General features: G+C 35.0%; 1 protein-coding gene across 2 annotated transcripts; it reads right to left on the bottom strand.

Annotated features, from left to right (window-relative positions):
• Positions 1–3,250: 3,250 nt before the first annotated feature.
• SLITRK6 (SLIT and NTRK like family member 6) lies at positions 3,251–13,419 on the bottom strand. 2 transcript variants are annotated; one of them, XM_040539010.1, is made up of 2 exons: positions 12,903–13,419; positions 3,251–9,540 (listed from the first exon to the last, which is right to left on the bottom strand). In XM_040539010.1, exon 2 carries the CDS (start codon positions 9,523–9,525, stop codon positions 7,006–7,008), a length of 2,520 nt encoding a protein of 839 aa, XP_040394944.1. In that variant the 5' UTR covers positions 9,526–9,540; positions 12,903–13,419; the 3' UTR covers positions 3,251–7,005. The 2 variants fall into 2 exon arrangements, with proteins under 2 accessions (XP_040394944.1, XP_040394935.1); XM_040539001.1 differs by lacking the exon at positions 12,903–13,419 and adding an exon at positions 9,690–9,726.
• Between the last annotated feature and the right edge of the window lie 246 nt (positions 13,420–13,665).

Below are 13,665 nucleotides of genomic sequence, written 5' to 3'. Positions count from 1 at the left end.
ACATATTTGCTTAGTTTTAATGGCCCTTGGATTAAGACATGAATCAAAAATTCAGAAGGAATCATTTTCTTTACAGGATTGCTTTTATATAGGAAAAAAATAAAAAATCTGTTTATTCTGTGATCATTTTTATGAGTAAAAATAATCATGGAATGTGGGTATGCAAGAAGTCCTGCTGACTTCAGATGACACTTTAGAGCTTAGAGCAGTGACAGATTTCAGCCTATCATACAAGATTATGTTAGAAACTATAGAACATGATTCAGCCTTCATAACATCATGTATGGCAGTATGAAGTTAGCTATCCTCAGAACAGCATTTCCCTTCAGAAAATCTGTATTCATGAGCGGTCGATAGACAAAAATCTCCTCTCCCCTACCAACTTTTCTGAGGTTATACTGAGTGTTATTTTTGAGTGTACTTAAAGACACTTACATAACACATGAGGCTGTTAAAGTCTCCCTACCTTCACTTTCATTCCATGACATCTCATGTAATCATTTACCCTTTGTGAACAGTGACATCTAAATGTTACATTTCTGATTTATTAGCATTTTACATTCATCCTTAAGTCACATGATATAATACTATGGAATATTGAACATCTTGGGCAAGATGAAAAGAGCCAGATAAATCTTTAACTGTTTCTCAGAATCTCTTCCACTTCAACACATCACCTTAGAGGTTTTTTGCGTGCCTCCAAATATCCAAGCGTACAGAGTGTCTGGATGCCCATGAACTAGCCCAGCACTGAATCTCACATCTTACCAAGTTTTATAAAGATGTAAGAGGACCGTTGAGGTCCAATTTAGCAGATATATTCAAAGGAAATTTGACACACCAGATCTTTTGAAAAGTGTTGCTGCAACTACCTTTTTACAAAAGAACATGATTACATAGACTATTAGTTAAGCCACTCCTTTGTGTTAACAGTGTCATGCCTTTAATTGTTTTAGTCTGAACCTCTTAGATACTTCCAGTCTCCTATGAACTCTATGAACATACTTCACCACAAGGATGGGAATCCAAAATATTTCACTCACAAAATAAATCACAAAGACACAAAATAATTTTGTTTGTTCCTGTCCATGAAATGTGCTTTTTTTTTTTTTTTTTTTTTTTGCACAGCAAACTGCATTGTTTCTGCAAAGAGAAAGAAAAGGTGAGTGTCAGATTATATTTGACAGTATTGTTTTTTAATATGTCTTAGTATGGAAATATTTAATATGTATTTAACCCAAATATGTATAATTATGAAAGTGTAATATTGGTTTTCAATTAAAAAATGCAAAAATACTGGGATGGCTCTTAATTTAAAACTAAAAATAATAGTTTTATAAGGTAACAAAATAAAAGTTATAGTTTATTTTAAAAAGCAATTTTATGCTAATATTTCTTAAGACAGATTTCTGGATGTATAAAGGGGTCCAGATTTCTTTATATTTGAATATATATACTTCTCTGGAGTTTAGTAGGTAATAAATTACAACTGGAAGATTTTTAAAATACTTATTTCCTAAAATAATTTGTATCAAAATGAAATAATCTAGACGAATTGATTTGCAAAGGTAAATAGCTGAAGTTACAATGCATAACCTTCTCCTTAATATATGAAACTAAGTTGTTTCTTCTTTTCTCTGCTATCATTCCATAACATGAACTAAAAGTAACTGTAGAAGTAGTCCTTGTAGTAGAAATAGGAGGAACATATGCACTCCATCTTGTTGAAACTGATTTAAAAAAAAATAAAATTAATCACATCTTGCTTTCATAGAACTGAACAGCATCTGGTGTTTTACTTTCTTCTTGATGTTAACTGCTTTCCATTAGACTGTGGCTCTTAAGAATTTGTTCTGTTGTGTCAAGAAGCCAAAAGACTGTTAGGAGATGTGCAGGAAAGAAAATGCCATGCTATATCTTTTCAGTATGGCAGTTAAGTTCACCATATTGATTCCATCTACAGCTCATTTCTATTTCAAGTTAAAAACAAAACAAAACAAAACAGAAAACAATGTATTTGATACCATCTCCTGGAACAAGATCAAGAATATCATAAACTTCAGAAAATCAAAAAGGGACAAATCTTTTGAATTATAGTAAGCTCAGTAATAGATCCATTTCCCTGTCCCAAATCCAGTAAGGTAAACCAAACATCAAGTGGCAGAGGAACTGAAAGCCGAAAGCAATTCACACACATAAAACTTCCCCATGGAGTAGGTTTCAGTTTAGCGCTAGGGTGTTGTCTGTGGCAGAGCAGGATTTGTCCATGGTGGAAATTCATTAATGGAAATGAAGGTATTTTATATTTGGGCAGTACAAGAGAAGAGAAATAGACAAAGTCTTCAGCTAGTTTCTCAGATGATCTTTTTAAGACAAGTGCTTGATTGTTTTTAGCCTTGTAATAATTTCAGGGCGTTTACCTGAAATGTGCAGATTGTCTTGGTGTGGCTGATGAAGTATATTGCTCTAGAAAATTGCATCCTCAAAATAATAATACAGAATTCCTTCTGATGGTGACTTTGAGACTCAGTCTCTTTTTTTTTTTTTCCCCTTACCACTATGCCCTATGAAATGATGTTTTCATTGCATTAAATACCCATGTTTTATTCACACAACAGAAATGGATCTTGATAAAGTGTTTTCCCCTCCAAGTCAAACTTATCTTTTCAGCTTAGCATACTATGCAGTTAGCAACCTCTATGTAGGTAGATGTCACATTATGAAGAGCTGCTATTTGCTGTTGTATTGAGGACTTCTTTATCACGAAGAGAGGGGCCAGAACCTGATCCTCTAATTCCAATTAGAAAATCAGTTGCTGAAGGTGAAAAAGGCTCAAGTTCAAAACTTGTAGCTTTAACACATCACAGAGAAAAAGTATGAACTCATTTTCAATTTACAACTTGGTTATAGAAAGGTTGATCTGTCATTCTGATGGAGAAGAGCGTATGAAATTACTGAACCATTACAGAATAGACAAATAATTTATGTGCAAATTCACAGTTTTTGTTGGAAAGTGGTTTTTTTTTTGGGGGGGAGCTGTTCCTTTTTTCTGTTCATAAGCTTGAAGAGACATCACTGCAGGTAATATGAATATATTACTAAATAAATACTAAAAGCCTGTGTGAAAAATACCTGTAGCAGGAAGAAACAGGAATATGTTTGACATTTATGAAGTTGAAAATATAAAAGCAGGTTAAAATAAATTAGTGCAATAGATGTATTTAGTATTTATTTTTTTTTTAGAGAACAGGTCTATATTGTTATTTAATATATTTTATTCACTCAAATATGAGGGGAAAAATGTTAATGTTGGTTACTTTGAGGTACACTAACAACAATAACATAGCTGCCAAGTACACCTGTTTCCTGTACACTGTTCCTCCACTCAATTAAACTGTCGTGCTGACAGGAGAAAAATGGATCCACTTCATTGCAGACTGTCAAGCATTGCTTTGCCTTCCAGCCTCCATTATTCTAGATAAGTGAAATGTGTAAAATCACTTTACTGTGTCTGTGATTGGAAAATAAATAAGTGAATAAATACAAGAACATTGCTTTAGCAACAACAACAACAAAATCTGAATACCACTCCCAACTTTCAAGAAACATCAGTAACAATGTTAGGGACACATTGCTAATTAATATAATGAAAATAAGTTCCCAAGGAACTTTTGGGAACACATACTTCATCCTTCTTCTGTTGTACAATACCTTCCTTATGTTATGACTTTATCAGCTGATATTGATATTCTTCATCTGAAGAATAATCATATAAGGCCAAATTCTTATCCCTTTTTGTTATGGCAATAAAAATTTTCCTCCTGAAAAAAGAAAAAATCTCCTCATTCTCTCACTGTTACTGTCTGAGAATGTTATTATGAAGGAAGTCTATAGACAGACCTGCTCTCACCTTGTCATACAAACATTTACTACATGGCAGTCCAGCAGGGACAGATGATAGGAAAATGGATGACATGCCGCATTCTACTGACTGCAAAACCACTTGCAGCGTTACAGACTACCACAGAGTACAGTCACCCTAATATAATGAATGGTATGAATCACCCTGCTGATGGAAAGCTAAAAGCTAAATCTCTATTTACTTCTGCTGAGTGATGCTCTGATACAGCTGTGTAACTGAGTTGCTTTGACATGAATTTAGCTTTTTTTTTTTGATTCCTTGAGACTGCAATGCAGAAAAATGTTTTGCCACACAGTTGTCCTCAACATTCTGCCAAGTAACTGTTAGCAGCTAAGCAAAGTGACATCTGTGCATGTGGCAATTGTCTTTAGTCTAAAACTATTTCTCTTAAATCAAAGCCTGAGGGCCTGATTCATCATTTTCCTGCATCTTGCCAATTTCAGAGAATTATTTTTACACCCATTTTTTACTAGTGGAAATGACTACTGAAATGAAAGACACGGAAATGCTAAAATCTGTTATTATATACCATATATGTTGTTGTTTTTTCTCCACATTAATTTAAGATCTCTGAGAATTCACACAAGGATATTTGTGGGTCTGTTTAAAATTCAAAGCTTTCTATTGTCAGTTCTATTGACTGAATTCAATTTTTCATTGTTTCTTAATAGATTATTTTCAGAATTTAATTTAGTTTTTTTAGATGTAGACAATTAGAGTCATTTTAGTGCTCTAAGCCATCTCACCTGGGCTTCAGTTGCCCCTCTAGATGAAAGCAGGGGTTTCCATAGGTTCTCTGACATGTCCATGAAGAGACATGCCACATGTCTCAGATGTGCAAGGACAGCTAAAATAACACTAAATACTTAAGTTAATGTAAAATTAAAGTAGTTGCATTTTCCCCTTTGTCTCACCCTTACCTCCACAAGTAATACTTAGCATTACCTTTACTTGTCTAGAATAAAGATAGCAAGGAAGAAATATATTGCAACCAGATTTACGCTTCCTCAATACAGAGGTTTTCTAAACTAAATTATTCTCAGCTGTAGAAAGAGGAAAGAATACTTATTTTCTTATAACTAACATTTTGATTCTTGGAAGCTAAGAGGGTTGACTTCCATAGCAAAGTGATGACTTTTTAAAAATATTAATAAGGAAGTTGAATTGTTAACAGAAACAAGTGGTCAGATCCTTGGGTTACAAAAATTAGGATAGCACCATCAAGGTAATTATCTCTATGCAAATTTGAAAGAACTGATAATTTGACTTTTGTATACAACATAGGAAAAAATTCTGTCAGAAACCTATGTACCCATGTGCAAAGAAAATAAAGAACTCACATATATGTATACAAATAGGTAAGACGTCAGCAGTAAGATGAACTAAAGAACATATCTCTTTTAGTTTATCAAAACTTCAGTGCTAAGTTTGGCATACATATGTAGAAATTCAAATGATTCTTAGCTCTACAAATAGAAATTAGGAAAAAAAAAAAGAAGTTATTCACACATAGACAATTTACCACAGATTTGTTTAGAAGAAGATAAATGCAGGTCATAATTTGTGTTCTGGCACTGTGTCAACTATGCACAGAAATTGAATGGCCCTACTGCACTCCAGACAAGATGCTCCTGACCACATGGCAAGAGTGAGAAGCCTTGTCTTCTGAAAATTCCTGAACAGTTCTAAACTTGTGCATGAAGAAGTTGTGACCTTGTTCTTTAAAAAGTGACCTCTAAGAAAAAGACATTTAAAAAACTCTTAGTTTCATTTTCATTGAAAGAGACCAGTTCCTTGATTTGCTTGAAAGGCAGCCAGGAATAAGATTTTTCTTTTCTTGTGAATTGAAAAAAAAAATAAAATACAAAATTATACAGAATAAATAGTAAATATAAATCTAGCTAGAATTTATTGCAAAAATAAATCTGCAGTGTTCTACTTTTTTTATCCTGTTTTCCCACAACACTATGTTCTTCTAGATTCTGCAAAATATAACATATTTTTAATACAAACAACATCTAAATACTATTACTGTTCCTCATACACGTGTGTTGTTGCAGTTATTTGGGGGGGGGTTGGAGTTGCTTTTGGGTAGTGTCAGTCAGGACCTGCTTTGGCACCTGGAAGCTCCTAGCCACAGCAAACTTATTTCCTCCAGGTATATTTAAAGCCAGTACAGAAGTTATTTATATATATTGATAGACATAAAAATCAAACTTATTAAACACAGCAATATATTTACAGCTGATTCTCAGTAGCTTTTCAAATTGCCCATGGTTGTGAGTTGAAACACCAGTGATGCACGCTATTTTATAGCAGCAGCTTAAGAAAAGATTGTCCAAACTTAAGTAAAGCTATCAGATAGGGAAAAGTATGCAAAGGCTTGCTTTTTTTTCTTCTTGTTGTAAGATGTTGCATAAACTTAGATATTCTTCCTTCCTCAAGTGATAAAGAACATATTTGATGAAGTTCCATGTAAAATATTAAGTTTTTGAAGGCTCTGGATGTATGGGTGCATACACAAAAATCTTTCCTTTTGTTTTTAACTGACATTTAGTATGACAACTTTTCAAATCCTTTCATAGTTATTACAAGGGTATGTTAGGTGTTGTTGTAGACAATGGTCATATATGCAGTGCATATGCTAACACCTAACCAATACACTGTAACCTTGTAACTACAAACACAGGTGTTTTTGTTTGTTTTAAGGAATGTAATTAATTTGACAGAAAGAGTACAAGAAACAAATATTTTTCCATAGGTTAGGTACAGAAAGGAGAGTGCCATACACACCTTTAAAACACGTTGAGGAATATTGCAATAAGCAGTCTTCCTCCCACAGTTCAATCATACAGTTCATGTTTAACTGGGGATGAGACATTATCTGCACACAACCCCATGGCTTCCCACAGTGATCCCTGAGTTGTTTTTGTTGTTGTTTTTTTTGTTTTGTTTTGTTTTTTTTGCTAGGATTACTGCTGTGCTTAAGTTCTGACTGTTGACTTATTATAAGGCACTTTTATTTACAATGGTTCTAACTTAAAACAGAATTAGAGAAATTTGGCCCAGCCCAATGTGTTATTTCATGTTTGCTGCTCCAAGACTTCCAGGTAGTCAGGCTCAGCATGTAAATTAGCTTTGAGTTCAAAATACTCGTTTTTAGTTTGTTCTAGAAAAACTTTTCTTGGTCTGGAGTACATTAGTGTCTCCATTAACTTCAATTCCTCGTGTGTTCCAGGATAATGAACTTCCATTTCAGGCTGGAGCTGGACAATATTTTTTCGTAGGTACTCTGTGATCCCTAGTTGCTGCAGTTCTCTCTCTTTTTCAAGAATGTTTCTATACAAGCAGCTGGCATCTTGAAAAGACAGAAATTCAGCAGATTGATCTGTAGCTTTATATTTGACATTTGAACCAGTAAGAGGTGAACTATTCTCTCTTTCCAGGAGGCTTCTGCGGAGATGTGTGGAATCTTTAACTTCTTTCTCACTTCCTTCCTCTTGTTGCTCAGTGTGTTTGGGGCTAAAGGATGGACTGTGATAGACCTGAACCATGGGAGTAACCATACGCTGCTCATAGAGAGCTGCAGCTGGGCGCTCCGTTGTGTGGTGTGTTTTCTTATGCCCATACATGCTGTACTGGAGGTGAACTGGGCTACTATCCCTCATTTGTTCATTTGCTTGCTTCTTTTTACATCTTCGCCGCCGATGCAGAACAAGAACAACTACGCCTGCTGCACAAAATACGATAGTTATAAGCACAATTAGCAGTCCTAGTATTAGAACAGAAAGTGGGACAGCGTCTGTAAGGGACCGCAGGATTGTGTCTGCAGTGTTGGTAGTAGTAGAAGTTGTCACAACTACAAAACTGGCATGAGATGGTAGGGCAGGGCTGTTTAATAAACCTGGACACAAGACTTCACTGTTTAGGGATTTCAGTTCTTTTTTTTCTAGGTGTCCTGGAGATTTACAAAAAATATCACCCATCAGTGTGTTCTTACTCAGCTTTTGTATCCATTTTTGTAGCCCAACTGAATCACAGGTACAATCCCAGGGGTTGTCTTCAAGTTCAATTTGTACCAGCATATCCAGTTCATCCAAGACATTGCTCACAGGCAGATGAGCAAACTGGTTTGTTTTTAGGTTTAATCTGGTAAGTGGAACCCCTGAAAAGATATGGGGTGGTAAAGTCTGCAGAAGGTTGTTATTTAAGTACAGGACCTTAAGTTTTGGCATCACATTAAATGTCCCCGGCAAAACTTCTTTGATGGCATTATATTCAAGGTACAAGTATTCAAGGTGCTGAAGGCCAAGAAAGAGATTCTGACTTAGCTTTGTAAGATGATTGCCATTGAGATATAATTTCTGCAGTCTAGTCATATTCATAAAAGATCCTTCCTCGAGGATTTCAATACGATTGTTCCCCAGATGAAGCATTTCCAGGCTAGCATAGTCCACAAGATCTGACTTCAGCAATGTCTGAATAATGTTTCCAGCTAGAATAAGCTTTTTAGGATTTGTAGGAGGAGGTCCTAAATCAGACAAGCTTTCAATATTTCGCTCTTGGCAGTGCATGAGAACTCCTGAGAGCGTATGGCTGGTGCAGTGACAGGGAATGGGACAATAAATTCCTGGAAATTGAGTAGTTGGCTTTGAAGTATGAAGCACTAAACCTGGTTCTTTAGTAGGAGCTTTCAGGATAGGAATGACCTTAGTTGATAGGTGACTATCACCAATAGAGGTGGTTACAACCAAGGGTAGTGACCCTGAAGGATCTTCAAGTTCATTGACAGGATGAGTAGGACAAAGTGATTCTTTTTTCACTCGGCTTAAGATGCTGCCTTTGATAACTGGAGGGTTATTGCAAACAACATCACCTATTATTGACTGAGGAGGCATGTTTTCAAGCCATATCTTCAGCTGAAGCAAATCACAGTTACAGACCCATTTATTGTCTTCCAACTGAAGGTCTAGTATTCTACCAATGTGTTCTAAAAAGCCAACATATGGCAGTGTCTGTAATTGGTTTCCACGAAGATCTAAATGGGTCAATGGCACAAAACGAAATATGTTCGGAGGAAGATTCTCAATGGCATTATCATTCAAAATAAGCACTTTAAGCCTGTTGAGCTTGCTAAAGGCACTTGCTTCAATCACTGTGATGAAATTGTTGTCTGCTTGAAGAAACTCCAAATTTTCCAATCCATTAAATGTATCTTCTTTAAGTATTTCTAAAGAATTGTGATTGATATGAAGTTGCTTAAGAAGGCTGAGACCACTGAAAGCCCCAGGCTCGATATCTGCAATGTTATTAAATCCAAGATGTAGAGAGATAGCATTAACAAGGCCAGCAAAATCATTCACATGTAACGTAGTCAGGCCATTGTTTAACAGATTAAGATGGAAAGGCCGTGATGGTGGGACATTTATTTCTGATACCATCTTGATGCCTCTTTCTTCACAGTTTATAATCATGGTATCATCCTTTTCTTCACAGGAACACAAACTCTGACAAGATCCTCTGACTGAAGAAAAAGAAGACTCTGACTGGAAAGGGTCAGATGCAACCAGAACTGAATATACCATAAGAATCCAGAGCTTCATCTTGCCCAGCAGATTCTATACAAAAAAAAAAAAAAAAAAGGGGGGGGGGGGGGGGGGAGAGAAAAAAAAGCAAGAGTCATGATTTCACAATTTGTGGTTTTGTGTTTCTTTCTTTCTTTCAGGGGGTGGGGGGTTGAGGGGTGCTTGCCGCTGACCTGCCTCACCTTTTCTAACATTGTTATATCCTGCAAAGCATTTGAATGATTTTCTAAGCAGAGAGAAATATATTTAGTTTAACATACTGAAGCAATAGACACTGTCATAAGAAAGAGTGCTTCAGTACTTTCATGGTGATACACCTAAGTAGGAGATAATCAGGAATGCATTGTATTTATTTATATATCATACATAAACCATTTATATGCCATATGTTTTGACAGTAGACAGAAATAGTAAGTTACTGCCCCAAGCAACTTATATCAAGGCTAATATATTTTGGATTGTTTCTTTGTGTCACCATATAGCATTGCAGATTTTAGCGGTATCTTGCTAAGCTCAACTTAATGTTGTCCAGCTGTTAAAGAGAAGATAAAAGATTTGGTTTTATTCAACAATGTGTTGTAAGCAAAAGCCCATTCAGGCAGGATACAGGGAATCTCTCCTTTGGTTCTGCATTATGTATGTAAATTAAAAGGTACTTCCTCTGCAATCTTTGTATCCCCAGACTGAAAAGTAAGTAGATAAAATATTGCTTTTCCTGTAATTAAATTTTAATGTGCATGGTTTAGTTCATGTATATTTAGTGAAGGCAGGAACACAACACATATTAAGCCTTTTTAGTAGTGTACAGTGTGCACACAAAATAATTGTGTCCACAAAGAAAAAAGAAGAGAAAGTTTACAATGCAGTACATTTCAGAAGAAACAAGTAGGCAAGGAGCAAACAGTTTTTTTGAGACTATTTATTAAGCTCCTTCCAATTATTAGAATTATTAACACAAATATTTTGAAATGTACACAGAATTAACTTTGCCTTTCTACTTACGTCATCACCAGTATCACCAATACATTATGTAACTTAAATTGTCAGCTGTCAAACTGATCTCAAACTTTGCAATACCTGAGAAATGCATCATTACAGTACAACTATGAAGTCAAGAGCAAAATTTACACATTGAAATCAAACGTTTGTTATTGTTTGAAATTAGATTATGCTACACTTCACTTGAAAATTCTGTTTCTGTCTGATTAGCAGGAACAAAGATATTTCTTGATATATGAGATGGAGCAAAATCTCTGTTTATAATCTTTAATTAAAATAAATATTTCCACATTTCCTAAAAGAAAAAAATATATATATCTTACAGTGGGCTGGAAGATTTACAGCACAATAATTTTGGGGTGCTCTATTCATTCTAGGACTGAACTAAACTGGTTTCTTAAAAAATCCAGCTAATAAAGGTCACATGATGTTTCAAAGTAAGCTATTAAAACATGGAATACGAAATGTCACTACAGAATTAACCATCATTACAGAATTAACCATTTGAAGTCTTAATATCTGAAAGACTAGTTATTCAATTACATGTATGAATATTCTTATAGTGTGGCTAAATGTTTTGTCATTTCTCAGCAATACAGTTTTAATAATCAAATACCTTTGTTACTAGCAACACTTCAAGGTTTCTCTTACAGTGAGATATAGAGGTTTATGTATGCAAGGACTTCAGTGCTCTGTTATGAGCATTACACACATACAAACCACACACGCATATAAAAAACAAACACACACACACACACACAAAAAAAAAACACAACAGCAAATGACTGCAGAGTGAACTGTGTTTTTCCTCCATTAGAAATTTCTGATAACTGGGAGCAGATGTATGAGTTTAAAAGCAGTGATTGCAATTCATAGTATAAGAAAATGCCCTTAAATATATGGTGTTTTATCTCTGTTTCAGTAAAACAAATATATATTTGTCTCGTACAATAGTCCTTGAACTCCAGCTGCCTATGTTTAATATGTATAATCTCTTTTAAGTTCTTCCCCCCACCTCCGACCCCAAGAAGTACTGGGGACAGGCTACAACATGCCAAAACTTTACTTTGAGTATGCAGGATAATGCTAGGATCACAGTATGCTACATATTTATTCATGCTTTACATGCATCAATATCTTTTCCTCTGAACCACAATAAAAAAAGTGTAGGCTTCTGACACAGATGCCATCCTCAAGCCTATTGTATGACTATTTGGACTTGTTTGCACACTTTTTTTTTTTTTCCCCTGTAGGAATTCTAGTTCCGTGCTGCATTGAATTCAAACTGTATTTATAAAGTCCCTGAGGAAATGTAAACGGAAAAAAAAAAAAAAAAAAAAAAAAGTAATCTGAAAAGCATGTTGCATTCTAATACATATTGAAAAATTTGTTTATAAAAATGAAAGCCCTCCTCTCAAAGATGAAAGTAACAACATTTGTAACCAATTGGAAAACATTCCCGTTTTAATCATCATCATACTTCTGTGGGCAACACTGCTAGAATTCTCACACGCATATAAATAGACACATACTAAAAATTAATAAGATTTTTTTTTTCCCCTTTAAAATTTTTGTTTTGGTCTGAACACTCAGAAATATGTAATGAAACTCTCAGTGGGCTACAACTGTAAAATAAAAACTGCTTTCAAGTAGCATTCGATCAATATTTACTGAATGAATTCACAATAAAATAAATTTTAATTTATAAACTTAATAAGGCTGACCTTTTTCTGTTTCATGTGGTGAGATTTTTCAGCAAACTCTACATGGTAACTTAGGTTTGTTGTTTTTATCTACTTTCATGAAAGTCATTACTAACTGCATAATGTAATTGAGCTTTTTCAATATGCTTTCTAAAAGATTAAAAATGTCACAGTCCTTTCTACAAGGGAAAGTCGAATACTTTCAGGAGTAGTCAAATGTTTGTCAAATAATAATAACAGCTTTTTTTTTTTTTTTTTCCTTTCTTGGACTTTTGTTTATTTGCTTGTTTTAATTCATCTACATAAAAAATGCAAGTTGAGGAATTTCAAAGCCTCCAGCCTGGAACTGGTGATTTCTAAAAGCCTTCAGGAATGTTTATTAAATTCTGAACAGAATCACAGTCAGATGAAGTATTTAAGACCATTCTTGCACTTCAGAAAATAAAAAGAAACACACATTCCTCCCACCTTCAGCTGATTTCAGATCAGTGTTTCCTTAATATACACATTCAACTATCCAGATACACTGTTAACAGATTGAATAAATGCACCTGGAAGACCGTTTGCAATACAGGGTAAACGGTCATTGTTTAGCATAAAAGTTACACTAAGTCATGCAGAAAAATAAATTCAATTGGTAAGAAATTCGTTTCTTATTCTCTAAACTAATTAACTAACTAGATTTTTTCTTACCTGCACAGCCGTAAAACTGCCCAAAACACCCAGTAATGCACAGTTGGAGCAGCTGTTTGAATGCAATGTAATTTTTCTTTGTGAAAAATGCACACTTTGGTCTGAGTTTCTTCGCTGCAAGCTCTGGTAACGTTACAGCTCCATAAAGTCGAAATCCTTGTTCAGAAGACAAAGTACAAAGCTTCCAATTGAAAAAATCTTCCAGACAGAGTGCACATTAGACCATCCTGTAATCAGTTGTCCTTTTTCCTCAATTAAAATTCACAGCATACTTCACAGCTACGCTGACTTTTCTGCATATAGTTAACTGTTTGCAAGCATTTGGATGAAGTAAACAAACAAGATGTTCAGCAGGGCTTTACTTGATCACTTGGTTTGTCTGATTTTTAGATCCAGACTGCTTCTGTGTTCTCTCTGCTCTTTCTAGTCTTTCTTGTTAGCTCAGTTTGTTATTAGTCAGATTGCCAGGGGCTGGGAGGTAGGCGTAAATAACGAGACTTCTTGGCTTTTGACTCAGCCTTTAAGCCCTTCCCCATCAGAGAGCTTTAATCTGCCAGTGCCATTTAACACAAGATACAGCTCCACCTTGAGACAGATCAGCTCCTCCTTCTCCAGAAACTCGCCTCACCTCCTTTTTTTCCCCCTATCTAACTGAACCTCGGAAAGTAAAATTCAGCTAAATATCTTGTGGATTGCTATTAATGGATGATTTTTCTAAACAGTAAATGTCTGCTGCAGCTCTTGCCTTTTGTTCTCTTAGACA

This window comes from Cygnus olor, chromosome 1 (assembly GCF_009769625.2).
Source record: "Cygnus olor isolate bCygOlo1 chromosome 1, bCygOlo1.pri.v2, whole genome shotgun sequence".
Taxonomy (NCBI): Eukaryota; Metazoa; Chordata; class Aves; order Anseriformes; family Anatidae; genus Cygnus; species Cygnus olor.
This window is presented reverse-complemented; position numbering and strand designations above follow the sequence as displayed.